Genomic DNA, 21,165 nt, shown 5'->3' with positions numbered 1-21,165 from the left:
GGCAAACTCCGGGAGATGGTGAGGGACAGGGAGACCTTTCATGCTGCAGTCCATGGGGTTGCAAAGACACAACTGGGCGACTAAACAACAACAACCCTTGGAGTTGCTAGGCAAGACCTTTGGATTCCCAGTTATGAATTAAAGGTTGGTTACAATATGCCCCCCTAAGGGCAGAGTTCACATGGCCACCTTTCCAAGTGGTTCTGGTGAAGCCCCTTTTCCTAGGATTGAGGTAAGAGGGAATTCATAATATACTAAAAACACTCTCCAAAACCCTCTTCCAATCCTTAACTCCTTTCAGATTCTCCAATCTCTTCTCTTAACTAGAAGTCAGCGAAGGGTTGAAGTTATCCAGTCTCACACTTCACTCCAGGGTTCTCGACCAAATTGAGATTAAAATAGTTCCATTTTTACCAGTTTTTTATATTAATAAGACTGCAGGGAAATGGACATGTTTATATAGTGATAATGTGGGGCTTCCTAGGTGGCACTAGTGGTAAAGAACCTATCTGCTAATGCAGGAAACATAAAAGACGCAAGTTTGATCCCTGGGCCAGGAAGATCCCCTGAAGCAGGGCATGGCGACTCACTCCAGTATTTTTGCCTGGAGAGTCCTATGGACAGAGAAGCCTGACGATTACAGCCCATGATAATAGGAGGGCCAAGTAATTTGGATTTTATATAAGTGTGTGTGTGTATAAAATCATGGCCTTTGACCTGTAATTCCACTTCTGGAAATCTATCCTGAGGAAATAAGTTGAAATGTGAACAACTATTTCTTCACAAGGCTTCCCTCATAGCTCAGTTGGTAAAGAATCTGCCTGCAATGCTGGAGACCCCAGTTTGATTCTTGGGTTGGGAAGATCCGCTGGAGAAGGGATAGGCTACCCACTCCAGTATTCTTGGGCTTCTCTCGTGGTTCAGCTGGTAAAGAATTTGTCTGCAATGCGGGAGACCTGGGTTCAACCCCTGGGTTGGGAAGATCCCCTGGAGAAGGGAAAGGCTACCCACTGCAGTATTCTGGCCTGGAGAATTCCATGGACTGTGTAGTCCATGGGGTCACAAAGAGTCGGACACGACTGAGCAACTTTCACTTTCATGTTAATTGCAGAGTTATTGTTAACAGTGAAAAATGTGAAACCCTTCAAATTTCTAACAGTGAAAGGATGTGCCAGGTTCATTTAGTGACATATTTTACAATTATTCAAAGTACTGTATACAGTTAAGATGGTAAGTTTTGTGTTATGTGTTTTTTTACCACAACCTAAAAAAAAATGTAGAGGACGTTTATTCATTAACATAAGGGAAAGCTTATATTACAACATAAATGAAAAACATAGGATGCCAAATAGTATGTACAGGATGGTTTTCAATGTTTAAAATATGCAGAGAAAAAAAATCTAGATGAAAATATGTAAAAACATTATCAGCACTTGCCTATGGTTGATGCTTGCTTTTGCTTTTACATTTTTCTGTACTTAAAATTTTTATGACCAACAACAACAAAAAGAAATGGGATTTAGGAGAACAAAACTCGGTCTCTGTTAGAGGTGGAAGCAGTAGAGAATAAATGTTATGAAGCTGGGTCCTGTGCATATGCATTCTGGAATTAAAGCCTGGCTCAATTTCTCTATAAACCGTGTCCTTGGATGAACTCTTCAACTTCTTCCAGCCTCCTTTTCATCATCTGGAAAATGGCATAAAAACCATACCTCGCTTATAAGATTGTTAAGAAACCAGAGTTATAATGTGTGGAAAGCCAGGGTCTGGCTATTCACTCTAGGGCTGGACGCGCACGATGGGCAGGAAGACACTCCCGGGACAGGCTACCCCAGCCTGGGTTCTGCCTCTTCCACCTCCTTCTAGCCACCCTGAGTGGTTATGTAATTCCTCTCTGCTTTGTTGCCCTGGATGTAAAATAGTCTCATACTGTTGTTAGGAGCATTAAATGAGTTAATATGTGTAATGTCAAAGAGTAGTGCCTGGCCCAAAGCAAAAGGTCAATAAATGTTAGCTCTTATGATGATGTCATTATTATTGCAGTTTCTGTTGTCTTCATTATCTTATGTCATCACATGTGAAACTGGAGATGAGCTGCTCATCATGTTCAGTCTAGATTGTCCTGGGCTGTCTATATATACAGACATATATTTCTATCTACATATAGATAGATACAGGTATAGATTTTCCCCCCTTTCTTGCCCCTAAAACCTAAGGATAAATTTCTGAGGACACAGGTTCTGATAGATGTTTATACAACAGGATCATTTGTAGAGGGAACAGGGTTAGCTGAGAAAGGGAGCCAAAGCTGGAAACAGGGAGGCGAGGAAAGGAGAAATAGCAGTATTTGGCATTATCGGGAAATATTTTGTGGTGAATTAGAGTTTCAGTTTGTTGGTTAATTGTAGCATGGCCATTTATTAACTTAAAACTCTAACCCTATTTGTTTACTATGGCAACCACTAACCATGTGTCTCTACTGAGTTATTAAAATGTGAATCTGAATTGAAATGTGCTGTAAGTGTAAAATACATATTATTCTATGAAACAAAGAATGTAAAATATCATGTTAGTAGTTTTTTATATTACATGTGAACATTTTGATGTAGCGGAGTAAACAAAATAATCAAAATTAATTTCACCTATTTCTTTTTGTCTTTTTAAACTTGTTTACTAGATAATTTAAAGTTACTTTCATGACTTGCCTTCTTTCTGTATTCTATTGGACAATGCTTCTCTAGTCCTTAGTAATAAGGAACCAAATCTCTGCAAAATTATTAGGCTTCCACTACAACCTTGACGTACACCTTTTCCTATTTGGAACCAGCCTGTTGTTCCATGTCCAGTTCTAACTGTTGCTTCCTGACCTGCATACAGGTTTCTCAAGAGACAGGTCAGGTGGTCTGGGATTCCCATCTCTTTCAGAATGTTCCACAGTTTATTGTGATCCACACAGTCAAAGGCTTTGGCATAGTCAATGAAGCAGAAATAGATGTTTTTCTGAAACTCTCTTGCTTTCTCCATGATCCAGCGGATGTTGGCAATTTGATCTCTGGTGCCTCTGCCTTTTCTAAAACCTGCTTGAACATCTGGGAGTTCACGGTTTACATACTGCTGAAGCCTGGCTTGGAGAATTTTGATCATGACTTTACTAGCGTGTATTGTCACCTTGCTTATTTAACTTATATGCAGAGTACATCATGAGGAACGCTGGGCTGGAAGAAGCACAAGCTGGAATCAAGATTGCTGGGAGAAATATCAATAACCTCAGATATGCAGATGACACTACCCTTATGGCAGAAAGTGAAGAGGAACTCAAAAGCCTCTTGATGAAAGTGAAAGAGGAGAGTGAAAAGGTTGGCTTGAAGCTCAACATTCAGAAAACAAAGATCATGGCATCTGGTCCCATCACTTCATGGGAAATAGATGGAAAAACAGTGGAAACAGTGTCAGACTTTATTTTTTTGGGCTCCAAAATCACTGTAGATGCTGATTGCAGCCATGAAATTAAAAGACTCTTGCTCCTTGGAAGGAAAGTTATGACCAACCTTGATAGTATATTAAAGAGCAGAGACATTACTTTGCCAACCAAGGTCCGTCTAGTCAAGGCAATGGTTTTTCCCGTGGTCATGTATGGATGTGAGAGTTGGACTGTGAAGAAAGCTGATCGCCGAAGAATCGATGCTTTTGAACTGTGGTGTTGGAGAAGACTCTTGAGAGTCCCTTGGACTGCAAGGAGATCCAACCAGTCCATTCTAAAGGAGATCAATCCTGGATGTTCATTGGAGGGACTGATGCTAAAGCTGAAACTGCAATACTTTGGCCACCTCATGCGACGAGTTGACTCACTGGAAAAGACTCTGATGCTGGGAAAGGTTGGGGGCGGGAGGAGAAGGGGACGACAGAGAATGAGATGGCTGGATGGCATCACCGACTCTCTGGACATGAATTTGAGTGAAATCCGGGAGTTGGTGATGGACAGGGAGGCCTGGCGTGCTGTGATTCATGGGGTCGCGGAGAGTCGGATACGACTGAGCGACTGAACTGAACTGAACTGAACTGAACTTATTTGTTTGAGGCCTCCCTGGTGGCTCCGGCTTCCCTGATAGCTCAGTTGGTAAAGAATACACTTGCAATGCTGGAGACCCCGGTTCCATTCCCGTGTTGAGAAGATCCACTGGAGAGGGATATGCTACCCACTCCAGTATTCTTGGGCTTCTCTTGTGGCTCAGCTTGTAAAGAGTCTGCCTGCAATGTGGGAGACCTGGGTTCGATCCCTGGGTTGAGAAGAGCCCCTGGAGAAGGGAAAGGCTATCCACTCCAGTATTCTGGCCTGGAGAATTCCATAGACTGTGTAGTCCATGGGGTTGCAAAGGTCAGACACGACTGAGCGACTTTCACTTTCACTTCCCCTGGTGGCTCAGTGGTAAAGAACACCCCAGCTTTCGCAAATTTAAAAATTTAAAAATTTAAAAATTTTCTCCCCTCCTTATACTCTTCGAGTGTAGTAAATGAATGATGAACAATTTGAATTCCCTAACCACGTGAGGATTTTTTTTTTCAGAAATTCAGGAAAAACTTGTGACTATTTTCTCTTACTGATACTTGTAATTAAACTAGAGGAGCTCTACCAAAACAACATATTTTCCACACCAGACTATGTGCTATACTGCAAGAGCTTTAGGGGGAAAGCAGCTTCTTCGGGTGGGCTGACTTGGGTCATGTGATTTTCCTACTGCTCTGCACTGGGGACTTAGGCCCTACCAAAAGCAAGACAGAAAATAGGCCTATAGACTATTAGGTGGTCAGGGGGTCCTCTGACCAATAAAGATGTTCCATTTTCGATGATGAGACAAAGAGCCAAGTCAGAATTCTTGTCTTGGGGGAGGTATCTACACAATGAGGCTCAGCTCTGCCCTTAAGTCAAGACACTGAGAAAGGCAGAAAGGAGTAGGAAGAAATAGGAGCAGAGGCAGCAGTAAAGAGAAGCTAGGAGTCAAAAGTGAAGCAGAAAGAGTCAAAGAGAAGCCAAGTCATAACTAGAGTAGAGAACAGCCCTTGCCCACTTAGGAGGGTACAGCAGCAAGACAGCGTGGGCATCAGGGCTGCCCCAGGGCGTCCTGAGGAGTCAGCGTCCCAGGTCTGTGTGAAGCCTGGACGTGTGCTGCTGAGCCTCCTCGTTTCCTGTGGGTTCCTTCTCTTTTTCTGTAGTGTCTTTAAAATAAACCTCTACCACTTGAGGTAATCCAAAGCTCTCTGTTGGTTGCAAGTTATACACGAAGGCAGAAATACGGTACGAAGAAGTTTGAGATGAGGGGAAGGCGTGAGTGAAGAAATGTGTACGAGTGATGACTGAGTGTGTGTGTGAGAGAGAGGGAGACAGACAGACAGACAGAGATAGAAGAATATTGGGTCAGGCATCGCTGAAGCCGAGTAAGAGGAGAGGGAGAAAAAAGGAAGGAAAAAAAAAGGGAAACATTTTTGAAGGGAATAAAAAATAATCACTAGCCAAAGATATCAGCACATACGGTTCTGAGCCTACTATTCTTACTGCTAACTGCAAATAAAGATTTAAAGATTCTAGAAATTCCAGGTGAAGGCAGAAGGAATAGTATACAAACCCTTGGGCACCTGAAGTAGTGAAAATTTTGGGCTTTGGAGTCAGATAGACTCAGTTTTAAATCTTGACTCCATCTCTTACTGGAGAATGGCCTTGGGGGAGTTTCTTATTCTGTCTGGACCAGATTCACCATTTTCTAACTTGGCTTGACTTGTTTCTGAAAATTAAATTTAAACATAAGTAAAGAAAAATTCCCCATTCACTGGGAGTGTAAAATGTTTTAAAAATGCTGGGCTCTGGGAAAGGGAAGAGTATGTCTTTGGACACAAAAAAAACGAAAAGTGTTTATTTTATTTTATGAGAGGGCTCTATAGAATATGTGTACTGGAGATGGATGGTACTAATGATTAAACAGCTATGTGAATGTATCATACTTAATGCCACTGAACTGTACACTTAAAATGGCTAAACTGGTAAATTTTACTTTGTGTGTGTGTTAGTTGACCAGGCATGTCCGAGTTGACCCCATGGACAGTAGCCCACCAGGCTCCTTTGTCCATGGAATTCTCCAGCCAAGAATACTGGAGTGGGTAACAGTCAGATTCTTTACCATCTGAGCCACCAGTATTTCACTGCAATTCTTTAAAAAAATAACTCAGGATTGTATAGGGGCTTCCCTGGTGGCTCAGAGGTTAAAGCGTCTGCCTCCAATGCAGGAGACCCGGGTTCGATCCGTGGGTCAGGAAGATCTCCTGGAGAAGGAAATGGTAACCCACTCCAGTATTCTTGCCTGGAGAGTCCCATGGACGGAGAAGCCTGGGAGGCTACAGTCCACAGGGTCGCAAAGAGTCGGAGACGACTGAGCGACTTCACTTCACTTCACACTTCCAAGACTGTATGAACTCATGCAACGTGTAATGCCACCAGCATGCAGTAGAGGGCAGAGGAGGGTACGCTTCACAGAAAAGCTTGATTCAGCCACTTCTGCAGCCAGTCCTGGTCCTGTGCACCTGCAGCTCTGTGGAGCCGCTGCAAGCCTGAGGGTAAGAACTCTAATTTTGACTGCTGTGACACTCATGAAAAAGAGAGAAGGGCTGTGTGGGTCTTTTCTAAAGAAAATGGGAGGAAAGGATTTATTCAGATTTTCAGATTTTCATATTCCATAGATGGGAAGAAAGTAGCCTTGTTCAGATTTTTAGTATTTATTATTTTGCCTATACTAATCTGAAGGTTAATGACTAGTGAGTGACCTTGGGCTTAGTATTGACCACTGCTGATCTTAGGAATTGTCCTGCAGTTGCTTGAGAGTTTGGGTTTCCTTTTTCTGGTTTCTTGAAATTCATGACCCCTAGCAGAGCATAGATGGCTTCGAGAGAGACACGTATGTGGGAAGCGAGGAAGAGACCACAGTGGCACTAACCCTGCCAACGGAATTCGTCTCGGTAATCACACTCTATGCTATTTCATTTCAGAGTTTGAATGCCTTCTGTTTGCACTCTGAAGGGACGAGATAGGTCTGGGTTCAAATTCACACTCTAGCAATTCACTGGCTCACCTTGGGCAAGTTACTTAACCTTTGGTTTTATCTCCTCCGTTTGCAAAATGGGGATAAAAATATCCATCATTTTGTTGGGTTGTTGAGAAGATTGAACAAAATAATGTATGGAAAGCATTTATCTCAGTGCCAGGGAAACAGGAAACACTCACAAAATGTCAGTCATTCTTACTTTTATTTTGTAAAGATCTTCCAACATTTGATGGGTTTTAAACCCCTTCTCCATTTTTTTTGCATCATTTGGAAAAGAGAGATTAGATTAAGTATTTGGCAAGCCACCGACTGTCATTTTATTTTATGGTGTCTTTTGACTTCGACTTAAATCATAAGCTATTTTAAAAAATCATTGTTTTTCACCTGCTTTCAGCACTCAGTAAGAGTAGCATGACTGTAATAAAAATATATTTGTTGATTGCACCTTTCATCAAGAGTTTACATCCTACTTTTTAATATGTTTAAATGAAATGGCATAATTTATATGCATTGCCTGAGAGAGAGGACCTTTCTATTATATTAAGAGAAGTTCAGAGTCAGTTCCACTTACTTTTTTAGAGTAAGTTTCAGATGAGATTGTGTTACTGGGTAAAAAAGAGAAGAGATGAGTAAAACATGAAAGCTATGACATCTCAACTTACAGGATTCCAGACAAAGCAAGTGGGTTAGATTTTGCTGCATTTTTCAAGGGTTCTAGCTCCTAGACATAGGAGCAACTTAAGATGAATTGTTATGAGTTGAAGTACTCTTTGAGGTAATAATGTTAAAAACACCTCATCATCTTAATGTCTATAAACTGCCAGTGTCCTACAAGCCATCCTGGAGCCTGAGAAGAAGAAAAGTCAAGGAAAAAAGTAGTACTAATCCTGTCTTCATGAAAAAATATTTTGATAATTTGTTCATTGTGGGTTTTACATTAATTTTACTTAAAAATTTTTATTAAAATATTATTTATCTTGATTAACAAGTTTCTTGGTGCCTCTCAAAATCTGTGCTGAAATCACCCTAGTCTTGGCCCTGATAACTGCTACCATTTGTGACATGCTAAGCGTGATACCATCTGAGCCACCAGGGAAGCCTGAGTGGTTTATATATATTGTCTCTTTAACGCCTTTGCACACAACCCATGTTACAAATGAGAAAACAGAACCTTTCAGCAGTTAAATGAATAATCTAAGTTATCATGGCCAGTGAGACGTTAAGATTGGACTTAAACCCAGACGTATTAATTTCTATCACTAAACTCATTCTCTAATCATCATATACTACATTATAACAAGAATTCATAACTCCAATTAATTCATTTGATATATATTTTTGAGAGCATAATATGTACCACACTGTGCTAAGAAATACAATATTGAGATCATTAATCTACTTATATATACATAATGTATATTTACTGAGCACATGCCACGTACTAGGCACTATCTTTCTGCTTGGAATGTAGAAGTGAGCGAGATCGTCAGACCCCTTCTCTCATGGGTGTGAGAGGTGGGAGTGGTAGTCAACAAATAAATAAATGAACAAAAGTTTCAGATAGTGGCCAGTGCTCTATTTTGTAGAGAAATAAAACAGGATGAAGGCAATAAACAGCAAGTTAATCTAAATGGCCTCTTTAGATTAAGTGGTCAAAGCGGGTTTCTTAGAGGAGATATACTCTAAGCCAAGACCTAAATGATAAGAAAGATCTGGCCAAGGAAGGATGAAAGAAGAGCATCCCACGCTGAGGTCGGGGCAAGATGATGCAGCCAAGAAACAGAGGGGCAGTGTGATTGGAGTGCAGAGGGCCAGAAGAAGAGTGATAGGCAACGAGATCCCAGAAGGAAGCAATAGCAGCACATGCAGGATGCGATGGTTCAGCATTTGGAGTCTGGATTTCATTCTAAGTGCAACAGTGTCGATACATTAGATAGGACATAGGTAGGGAGCTACAACAAGTGACTCCTAAATACAGTAGCTTCAACAAGACAGTGCTTGACTAAATGGCTTAATCCACGTCAGTCCTTGTAAGTAACTGATCTAAAACCTAAGTTGGGTGGCACTTGCAGATTTATTTACTGGATTTCTTGAACTGTGTTTAAGGAAACATTGAAGAATCAATATGACCTAGAGAGATACAATTTTATCATGATTCATGTATTATAGCACATTTTGAAAGTAGATTTATCTTGACTCATCCTAGGAAGACAAGATAGCAGAGTGGTTAAGAGCCCAGGTTCTGCCCTCACCATGAATTAAGTTTGTGTCTGTGGTGAAGTTTCAGGACCCCTTTAAGAACCACATTCTATCCCTATAAAGGCTGAATTGTGATAGTACTTACCTTACAAGGTGGTGGTTTTAAGGGTCAGTCTATGGAATATCAGTGAATGGTAGCTGCTGTCCAAAAAGACATCAAATGGCCACTGCCTCATTTGCGGGAGAGTCAGTATGGTGTGGAGATGCTACCAGATATGATGGATATATGTCATCATACATTTGTCCAAAACCTTAGAATGTACAACACCAAGAATTAACCATAGCATAAACTATGGACTTTGGGTGACTATGATGAGTCAATGTAGGTCCATCAATTGTAACAAATGCAACACTCTGATGGGGGTGGGGGTGGTTGATAATGGGGCAGGCTGTGCATATGTTGGGGCAGGAGGGATACGGAAAAATCTCTGTACCTTCCCTTTAATCTTGCGGTGAATCTTAAACTGCTCTTTTAAAAATGTTTTAATTTTTTAAAATTTCTTTTAATCTTCCTGAAGCTTTCAGGCTATCAAAAGGGGATGTAGTGATGGTGGTGGTGGGGACTGCTGAATATGACCTGGCAAGGCCGTTCCTTATTTGAACTGGGTGAGAGGCACTTCTGCCAATTATGATGTATCTATCTCCCTTTGGGGAATCTTGACTTGTCTCAGTGATGGGGGTGTAACACAGCAACTGGCTTGGAAATCTATGAACCAAGCTCTGAGATGAAGTCAAAGATTCAGTAAATGGGTTGGGACCCAATTCCAAATTCTTGATGAATATAATCAGATGTTGGCATTAAAGAACAGCCCTACAGGATTTAACAAGTCACATAACCACCTAATGGTATGTTGTCTTTCCAGGATTTGAATTCATCTTCCTCATTCATGTGAGCTAATGTGTGATAAAATTCATCTGAGCTGAACCAGTGATAAAATCCTTGGAATCACAATGAGACATATCAGAAGCATTTACGTATTTTGTAGTATTGTTACGTCTGTGCATAGTGGGGCTTCAGAGCTGCCAGAAGAAGGGGAGTTGACTACCAACTTCTCCAGTATGTCTTTAAGAAAGGTTCCTGAAGACTTGACCCCAATCACAACCACATTGGATTTGTCCTATAATCTCCTTTTTCAACTCCAGCATTCAGATTTTCGTTCTCTCTCTAAACTGAAAGTTTTGATTCTATGCCATAATAGAATCCAAGAGCTGGATATCAAGACCTTTGAATTCAACAAGGAGTTAAGATACTTAGATGTGTCTAATAACAGACTGAAGAGTGTAACCTGTTTCTCACTGGAAGGTCTCAGACATTTAGATCTGTCCTTCAATGACTTTGACACTGTGCCTATCTGTGTAGAGACTGGCAACATGTCACACCTGGAAACCCTAGGTTTGAGTGGGGCAAAAATACAAAAATCAGATTTTCAGAAAATTGCTCATTTGCATCTAAATACCATCTTCTTAGGATTGAGAACTCTATCTCATTATGAAGAAGGTAGCCTGCCCATCTTAAACACAACAAAACTTCACATTGTGTTACCAGGGAACACAAATTTCTGGGTTTTTTTGCATGATGGAATCAAAACTTCAAAAGTATTAGAAGTCACTAATATAGGTTTGCAAAAGAGCCAGTTTACAGGTTATGAATCTCAACAAAATCTTATTTTAGAGAATGCCAAGACATCCATTCTGTTACTTAATAAAGTTGACTTATCCTGGGATGATCTTTTCCTCATCTTCCAACTGGTTTGGCACACGTCAGTAGAGTACTTCCAGATTCAACATGTGACCTTTGGAGGTAAGGTTTATCTTGACCACAATTCATTTGACTACTCAAATACTGTAATGAGAACTATAAAACTGGAACATGTACATTTTAGAATTTTTAATATCCCCCAGGAGAGCGTCTACTTGCTTTTTACCAAAATGGATATAGAAAACCTGACAATATCAGATGCACAAATGCCTCACATGCTGTTCCCTATGTATCCTACAAGATTCCAATATTTAAATTTCGCTAATAATATCTTAACAGATGATGTGTTTAAAAATTCTATCCAATTGCCTCATTTGAAATCTCTCATCTTGAAGGACAATAAATTGGAGACACTTTCCTTAGTGAGTTGCTTTGCCAGCAACACATCCTTGAGGCACTTAGATCTCAGTGAAAATATGTTGCAACATGAAAATGATGAAAATTGCTTGTGGCCAGAAACCTTGGTCACCATGAACTTGTCATTCAACAAATTTGCTGATTCTGTTTTCAGGTGCTTGCCTAGAAACATTCAAATACTGGACCTGAATAGTAACAAAATTCAAACTGTCCCTAAAGAGATTATTCACCTGACATCTTTGCAAGAGTTAAATCTTGCATTTAATTTTCTAACTGATCTTCCTGGGTGCAGCCATTTCAGAAGGCTCTTAGTTCTGAATGTTGAAATGAATTTAATTCTCAGCTCATCTCTGGATTTTTTCCAGAGCTGCCAGGAAGTTAAAACTCTAAATGCAGGAAGAAATCCATTCCAGTGCACTTGTGAATTAAGAGATTTCATTCAGCTTGGAAAATACTCAGAGGGCATGATGGTTGGATGGTCAGATTCATACATCTGTGAATACCCTTTGAATCTAAAGGGGACTCAGTTAAAGGATGTTCATCTTCCAGAAATATCTTGCAACACAGGTTTGCTGATTGTCACCATTGTGGTTATCATGCTCGTTCTGGGGATGGCTGTGGCCTTCTGCTGCCTCCACTTTGATTTGCCCTGGTATCTCAGGATGCTACATCAATGGACTCAGACATGGCTCAGGGTTAGGAAGACAACTCAGGAACAACTCAAAAGAAGTGTCCAATTCCATGTGTTTATTTCATACAGTGAACACGATTCTGCCTGGGTGAAGTATGAATTGATTCCCAGTCTAGAGAAAGAAGATGGTTCTGTTTTGATTTGCCTTCATGAGGGAAACTCTGACCCTGGCAAGAGCATGACTGAACATACCATAAACTGCATTGAGAAAAGTTACAAGTCCATCTTTGTTTTGTCTCCCAGCTTTGTCCAGACTGAATGGTGCCATTATGAACTCTACTTTGCCCACCACAATCTCTTCCATGAAAGTCTTGATTACATAATTCTTATCTTACTGGAACCCATTCCACTCTACTGCATCCCTACCAGATATCCTAAGCTGAAAGCTCTCATGGAAAAGAAAGCATACTTGGAATGGCCCAAGGATAGGCGTAAATGTGGCCTTTTCTGGGCAAACCTTCGAGCTGCTCTTCATGTTAATTTATTAGACACCAGAGGGACATGTGAACTACAGACATTCACAGAACTGAATGAAGTGTTTCGAGGTTCTGAAATCTCTCTGATCAGAACAGACTGCCTGTAGAGCCCCACCCACTCCTAGGGAGATTGGGACCTACGTACACTATTAGGATGTAAGTTGATGCAACCTTTGTGATGGCAATTTGGCAATATCTATTAAAATGAAAAATTATCATTTCTTCATGTCAGTTCCTTGAAAGAGTTCTAATAACGTATCCTATAGAAACACATTTTGCAGAGATTTATGTAAAAATGGTGTTCATCCTGGCGTTGTTTATAATCCTAAAAAATTGAAAACAGCTCAAATGCCCACGAAGTAAGGATTGATCTGCTAAATCACAGTACATTAACACAACAGAATATTACATAGCCATTAAAACTGAGGTTGCTGTGTATTTATTAACTGGTATGGAGAAAATTATATTTTGGTTTATCCATTGAAATAAGAGTCTAAAGGAACCTAGACCAGCACATTGGTGTAGTAACAGTGTGTCTGGGTCTGGGAGTTTGGATTACAGTTGGTTTCTATGTTGTATATTTCTATAATGTTGGAGTTGCTCAGAATGAATCTATATTTCTTTTGCAAGCAGAGAAAACAATAAAGATATTATTTTATATATAAAGTACTTTTGATTATTTATTTATTCATTTATTGTTGCCCATGCTGAGACTTTGGGGCTTCGCCAATATCTTAGTCTCAAAGAATCCGCCTGCAATGCAGGAGCCGCTGGAGACAAGGGTTTGATCCCTGGGTCGGGAAGATCCTCTGGAGGAGGGCATGGAAACCCACTGCAGTATTCTCGCCTGGACAATCCCACGGGACAGACGAGCCTGGTGGGCTACAGTCTATAGGGTCACAAAGGGTTGGGCATGACTGAAGCACCTTGGCATGCATGCATGTGCTATGTCTTTGCTGCTTCTCACAGGCTTTCTCTAGTTGTGGCAGGTGGGGGCTACTCTTCATTGTGGTGTGCGGGCTTCTCATTGTGGAGGCTTCTCTTGTTGAGAAGCATAGGCTCTAGACACATGGGCTTCTGTAGTTGTGACACATGATCTTGGTTACCCCACAACATGTGGAATCTTCCCAGACCAGCGATCAAACTTGTGTCCCCTGCATTGGCAGGTGGATTCTTTACCTCTGGACCACCAGGTAAGTCCTAAAGATAATTTTTAAAGCCTACATGTCCTACTCATTTTCTTTGATCTTCCCTTCTAGCCTCACAAATCACTGAAAGAGAACAAGCTCTCTTAAAGTTTGCAAAATTGTATTTCAAAAATGCGCATTAAGAACAAACATGTTCTTTCCCCGATTAGGAAAATGTCTGTGGCTCACCCGCATGATAAAGGAAGGAAATGCCTATGAGATCTGACACCATCATCACTTATGTCCTTGCTTCCTATCACTGAGCCCTTTTGAACTATTGGTCTTTTCCCAGAACATGAGTCTCTTTTTATGTGCCCAGACTCTAGGACTTGCATCATGCCTGCCTGTGATACTTTCCTGCCCTAGCTTGTTCAGGAAATCTTATACATCCTTCAAGCAAAATCCAAATATTGACTCTTCTTTGAAACCTTCCTCATTTCTTCCCCAAGTATGATGCTCCTCTATTCTCTATAACATTTTGGACATATTTGTATCACCAAATTAATTACATATGTTTTTAAAACCCATTCTCCCTCTTCTATGAGCTCCACAAAGGTAAGAACAGACTTCCCTCTGTCCTCGTATCAGCAGCAGTTTGTTCAGTCCATGGTTCAGAAAAGATGCTCAATGAACTTTCATGGAATGGACATTGGGTTAACTAGAGAAATTTAGCAGGGACCCAACTGGCTTTAGGATGTGCATGCATGCTCACTTGCACAGTCATGTCTAACTCTGTGTGATGTTATGGCCTGTAGCTTGCCAGGATCCTCTGTCCATGGGATTCTCCAGGCAAGAATACTGGAGTAGGTTGCCCTTCCCTCCTCCAGAGAATCTTCCTGACCTGGGGAACCTGCATCTGCTTGCGTCTCCTGCATTGCAAGTGGATCCTTTACCAACTGAGATACTTGGGAACCCCAGCTTCAAGATAGAGTGGAATCTGAAGGTGAATTCTGAGAAGCTGAAGAGTAAGATCAGGCATACATTAAAGTTGGGAAGAGAAGACAGAGAACCCAGAATTGAAGGAATCCTGAGTATAGCTTGAATCAGAGAATTTGCCAATATTTGGTTGTTCTTAACTTAGGAAAGGCTTCCCAGATGGTGCAGTGGTAAAAAAAAAAATCTGCCTGCTAATACAGGAGATAAAAGAGTTTGGGTTTGACTCCTGGGTCAGGAAGATCCCCTGGAGGAGGGCATGGCCACCCACTCCAGTATTCTTACCTGGAGAATCCCATGGACAGAGGAGCCTGATGGGCTACAGTCCATGAGGTCGCAAAGAGCTGGACACAACCGAGCAATTGAGCACACATGTACTCGACTTAGGAAAATATCTATCTCAGCTCTTTCAATCTAATAAAACCAATCTCCTAAGCAGGCTAAAACTGTGTTCTGCATCTTACTTTATTTCCTTATGATTTGTGGTTTTATGAATTCCTCACAGTAGTGATCATTTAAAAAAGAATATTCAGGAAGGTCCCTGAGAGTATAGGGAGAAGTCTGGTGTGGATCTAGAAGCCAGAGTGTGTTTCCCTTTGGCTGACGGCTGTCTACTCTGAGGAGCTGGAGTTCAGCAGCCCTGAGGCTGAATGTCCTTCTTCCTCCTTCCTGGTCTGTCTGGTAAAAGGGGAAACCCTAGAAAACCACAGTGGAGCCATGACAGAGGACAGAGAGAATGCCTTTCTTCCCAGCACCCAGCAGCTGGGCTGCTGATATCAGTGTGCTTCAGGGCTTCTAGCAGAGTCAGATATACTGTATGAAGATTCTGTAAATCTTGTATAAATTACTCAGTGTAAGACTTTTACAGATTTGTTAGTTTGGAACAAACAAAGAGGATAACACCAGCCCTAAAGTTTTCAGGACTGGGTTATTCATGGAAGTTATTCCAGTTCTCAATCTAGTAGGTACAGTTTTTTTTTTTTTAAATAGACATTTTGTTATAATTTAAAAAATAACACATTAGGCTTAGTTCTCAGCAACTTCTAATTTCAGCAGCTGGACAACCCCTAAGTCTTCCTCACAATTATTTGAGATCTGAACTTTGTCTGTAGTCTCTCCCTACTTGCCAAGGCATCCTGCATTGGCAACCCAATACTCCTAAAACAATGTGCTTGTTTTATCAGTAACTCATGACCTGGGGCTGCTCCTCAGATTAACCACTGTTTATCCACAAGCCAGAACATGTTCTCTATATAAAGGATGAAGAATAATTGGGGTCCTGGCTTCCCCAGGAGGACAATTTTATCACTGATGCTCCGCCGGGGAAGCTTCCCACGGTACCCTAGCTCTATTTTCCTCCCCTTTGCCACTGGTACTGATCTTAGCCCTCTGTTATCATTTTTCTACTTATTTTGCTTATTCTGTCTTCCCCCGCTAGAATGCAAACTCCTTTAGAGCAGAGATTTTGTCTGTTTTGCTCACAGATGTTGTCTCCACCTTTGCCCAGGACAGTGCCTGATGCATAGCTTCTCTTCAAGGATTTTCTGAAGGAAACACAGTTTGTCTGTAGACACTTCATTGATTGACCTCCTCTGCTCTTCTGAGGTCCAGCAGGGCAGCCAAGTTCACCCACTTCAGTGCTGGGCCTTGTAAATCAGGCACATAGATTTACTAGTCAGGGAGCATTCCTCACGTTCAGCAAGTATATTTTTGCTTACATTTTCCGGGACCGGGCTTCCCTAATAGCTGAGCTGGTAAAGAATCTAACTGCAATGCAGGAGATCCCGTTCGATTCCTGGCTTAGGAAGATCCACTGGAGAAGGGATAGTCTACTCACTCCAGTATTCTTGGGCTTCCCTTGTGGCTCAGCTGGTAAAGAATCCGCCTGCAATGTGGGAGACCTGGGTTCAGTCCCTGTGTTGGGAAGATTCCCTGCAGAAGGAAAAGGCTACCCACTCCAGTATTCTGGCCTGGAGAATTCCCATGACTGTATAGCTCATGGGGTTGCAAAGAGTCACCTTCTTTCATTTTCCTGGCCCAGCTGTCAATAGGTTGTCTCCCCTGCCCCCACCTTTGGCTCTTCCCTTTACTTCCTCCTGTTGGATTCTGCTTCATCTGAGGGTCTTGCTGTGGATTGCCCTTGAATGATTTCAGAGTCTGCGATTATATGGATTACCACAAGTGGGTTTTATGGGTCAGTCCCCCATCACTGCCTCTGTTCTTATCGCTGTATCAGCTCTTCAAGAGGAGAAATGGAAGTTCTGGGTCTACAAGGTCTCTGCTGTGGCCCACACCTCAGACCCTGTCCATTCTCCCCTACACCCAGATCTCTGGAAAGACTTGAATTTTCTCTTTCTCGCTGTAGTTCCCTGATACCATGTCTATAATGATGGCTTTATTCTTAGGGTCTGGTACTGCCAGGCCTGACGATGTCCTCTAAGCTGGATGTCCCTAGCCCAGATCCAGACCTGCATAGACCCTGGTCTTCACTTGATCCTTCAAGGTACTCCCTGACCCTCTGCCTCGCACAGGAGGCCAACCAGGTATCCTGCAGAGCTCTTGATTTCATGCCTATGGGTGCTCTCAGGGACTGGTGTTGGGTCCCCATCTGAGGTGGACAGTCTGGCAAGCAGCTCACTTCTGCTGGTTAAAGCTGTGGAATCACTCCAGACTGGGCCAGAATGGTACACACACACTGGTTTGGGATAACTCTCTGGACCACAGAATGACTTTGGGGGTCTGGGATACCAACAGGTTACCACGAACCCTTGGGCTTGAGCCACCATGTAAGCCTGTGTCCCTCTGTGATTCGAGTGTGGTGCCACCTCCTGTCTTCAGTACCTGAGGCAGGTGTGACAGTGGATGCCACCCCCACCATGACCCCTGAGCCTCTGGCATCCAGGGTGATAACCACCACGCTGCAGGCTTTGTGCCAGGTACGAAGTAGTCCTTGGAGGGTGGCTTTCAAGGCTGAACACCAATGGGTCTTCTGGTCACTGTTCTCTCTTGCATCCTGTTGACATGGTGAAATCATGCTCTCCAGCCCTGTCATGTGGACGAGGGCAGTTCCTATTTTGTAGCAGTGGAGTTGAGCCTCTCTCTTCACGCATGGACCCCTCACTACCCTCCCCGCTGGCAGTGGTGTGAGTTCAGTCAACACTGAAAGGGCTCCCATTCTAGACATGCAGTGATCCCGCCTCAGGAGTCCAGGCTGGGATATGCCTTATTCTCTGTTTCCACCATAAAATTCTGAATGGTAAATTTAATAAGACCAGAAAACAAATATTAGTTTACATTTCCCTGCATACTTTTTGGAAGACAAGGCACGGTACCACCAACCTTTGAGAGAGAGAAATTGGAAGGCAGTGTGGACAGATGATGCAGGTCATGAGTAATAATAAAACCATTATCAGAGACAGGCTAGCAGAGAACCGAGGGAGAAGGCAGTGGCAACCCACGCCAGTACTCTTGCCTGGAAAATCCCACTGACAGAGGAGCCTGGTAGGCTGCAGTCCATGGGGTCGCTAGGAGTCGGACACGACTGAGCGACTTCACTTTCACTTTCACTCATTGGAGAAGGAAATGGCAACCCACTCCAGTGTTCTTGCCTGGAGAATCCCAGGGATGAGGAAGCCTGGTGGGCTGCCATCTATGGGTCGCACAGAGTCGTACACAACTGAAGTGACTTAGCAGCAGCAGCAGAGAACTGAAGGCACAAAAAGATCTACACTGTTTAATGGAAACAGGTCCTGAAGAGCCCTGGTCCTGTGATTAATTACAGCATTGCTACTGTTTATTCCTGATGGAAACTCTCCAGGAACACTACATTGGACAATATGAAGAGATGGTTCTTGGATTTGAACAGGAAGAGACAGTGCCTGGACTCTATAAAGAATTTTTTGATTTACCAAATAGACAGTGAACAATGTACAGGTAACTCTTCTCCACCCATTTCCAGGAATAAGTCACTATACTTCACATAGGTCTGTACTTTTAGAAACATTTTAAAATCAGATTATTTATACAGACAGGAGCTCTGCAAATTTTTTTTCCTACAGCCCTGCACACCCTAGAGGCAGCTTTGAGAAGGAGAATATCCTGGCGTATGCAGCCAGAACATACATTGTTTCTTATTTATTGGAGGCATGATGTCCTTTTTTTTTTTTCCAGTTTTAAAATAAGTTATTGGCAGCAGAACAGTCTTTGCCTTGAGTGCTAATGAGGATGTGATGAAAGTCCGTGCAGAGACTGATGGGTCTGACATATTGCAAAAGGCAAATTCCACCATATTAAGGTTATAGGACGTTCCTCTTAGGGTTTTTATAAAACCTGAAAGAAGAATCTCATGATGGGTGAGAGTACCACATTATTAACTTCTGTTCTCCCCAAAGCGGAAGTTAGAGCCTTAGCTGTGCCCACAAACTCTCTAATCCTAAGGCAGTGAAGTGTTTGTCATCCTGGAAGCACAGTACCTGTGACCCTGGGGGATAAAAAATGGGCCAGAGAAAGAGGCTGGAGGAACCTCTACCAGCGACTAGCTCTCATTGTCTTCTTTATGTTTTATTTCTAGTTGGAGGATAGTTGCTTTACAACATTGCATTGGTTTCTGCTGTACAATAACATGAATCAGCCACACGTGTACATCAGTTCAGTTCAGTCGCTCAGCCATGTCCGACTCTTTGCAACCCCATGAATCACAGCACGCCAGGCCTCCCTGTCCATCACCAACTTCTGGAGTTCACTCAAACTCATGTCCATCAAGTCGGTGATGCCATCCAGCCGTCTCATCCTCTGTCATCCCCTTCTCTTCCCGCCCCCAACCTTTCCCAGCATCAGAGTCTTTTCCTGTGAGTCAACTCATCGCGTGAGGTGGCCAAAGTATTGGAGTTTCAGCTTTAGCATCAGTCCTTCCAGTGAACACCCAGGACTGGTCTCCTTTAGGATGGACTGGTTGGATCTCCTTGCAGTCCAAGGGACTCTCAAGAGTCTTCTCCAGCACCACAGTTCAAAAGCATCAATTCTTCAGCGATCAGCCTTCTTCACAGTCCAACTCTCATACATCCCCTCATTTTTGTACCACCCTCCCATCCCTCCAGGTTGTCACAGAGAGCCAGACGGAGCTTCCTATGTTATACAGCAACTTTCCACTAGCTATCTATTTTACGGGGCTTCCCTTGTGGCTCAGTGGTAAAGAATCTGCCTTCAGTGCTGGAGACCCAGTTTCGCTCCCTGAGTTGGGAAGATCCCCTGGAGAAGGAAATGGCAAGTCACCCCAGTATTCTTGCCTGGAAAATCCCATGGATGGAAGAACATGGCGGGCTATAGCCCACGGGGTCACAAAGAGTCGGACACGACTATTTTACATATGGTAATGCATATGTTTCATTATGAGAAGGAAATGGCAAGCCACTCCAGTACTCTTGCCTGGAAAATCCCATGGACGGAGGAGCGTGGCAGGCGACAGTCCATGGGTCTCAAAGAGTCGGACACGACTGTTTTACATATGGTAATGCATAAGTTTCAGTGCCACTCTCTCAGTGTGTCCCACTTCCTCCTTCCTCTGCTGTGCTCACAAATCTGTTCTCTGTCTGCGTCTCTCTCTATTCCTCCCCTGCAAAGAGGTTCATCTTTCTAGACTCCATATGTACGCGTTAATATAGGATATTTGCTTTTTTCTTTCTGATTTACTTCACTCTGTATAACAGGCTCTAGGATCATCTACCTCACTAGGGCTCAAATTCATTCTTTTTTTATGGCTGAGTATATTCCATTGTATATATGTGCCACAACTTCTTTACCCATTCATCTGCTGATGGACATCTAGGTTTCTTCCATATCCTGGCTGTTATAAATAGTGTTGCAACCTCATTGTCTTCTTTTAACTCCTAGACTCACTAGCCCCATGGAGATCCAGAGACCATCAGCCCTCCTCCTGGTTCTTTTGTTTCTAGAAAAGAGCTGAATCAGTCTCCATGATGCTGTTTTAAGTATCCTGGCACACTGTGTAATAATACAAATTGCTGACCTTTCTTGGGGTTTATACATGTCTGTCACTGTTCTAAGGCTGTCATGAATTTTACTTGTTAATTCTCATAGACCTGTGAATTAAATTTTATTATTATTCTCACATAATAAGGTGCCCAAGGTACTAAAAAGGTTAAGGTTTCATGGTTAGTCTGATTACCGTGAGAAATCTAGGCAGTCTGATTATAGAGCTGGCTTTCGTATCTTTTCTGCTATTCAGCCTCCCATGAGTTTGGAAACTAACTACTGCCCTGCTGGACCTTGTTCTTGGATGGAAGGATATTGTTGCACAAGAGCAATTGGCATGATTTGGTGTATAGCCCGAATGCTGTCAGTCCTCACTGCCTGTGGCTACAGGGAAGGCTCATCAACATCAAGGAGCCTCATCCTT

At 42.5% G+C, this 21,165-nt stretch overlaps 1 protein-coding gene across 1 annotated transcript; it reads left to right on the top strand.

The window, feature by feature from the left end:
• The first annotated feature begins 6,350 nt into the window (after positions 1–6,350).
• On the top strand, positions 6,351–13,295 carry TLR10 (toll like receptor 10). The gene is made up of 2 exons (XM_088836273.1): positions 6,351–6,603; positions 10,211–13,295. Exon 2 carries the CDS (start codon positions 10,299–10,301, stop codon positions 12,735–12,737), a length of 2,439 nt encoding a protein of 812 aa, XP_088692399.1. The 5' UTR covers positions 6,351–6,603; positions 10,211–10,298; the 3' UTR covers positions 12,738–13,295.
• Positions 13,296–21,165: the final 7,870 nt, after the last annotated feature.

The sequence above is a fragment of the Moschus berezovskii genome, chromosome 5 (assembly GCF_049115385.1).
Source record: "Moschus berezovskii isolate FMDL1 chromosome 5, NW_MosBer_1.0, whole genome shotgun sequence".
Taxonomy (NCBI): Eukaryota; Metazoa; Chordata; class Mammalia; order Artiodactyla; family Moschidae; genus Moschus; species Moschus berezovskii.
This window is presented reverse-complemented; position numbering and strand designations above follow the sequence as displayed.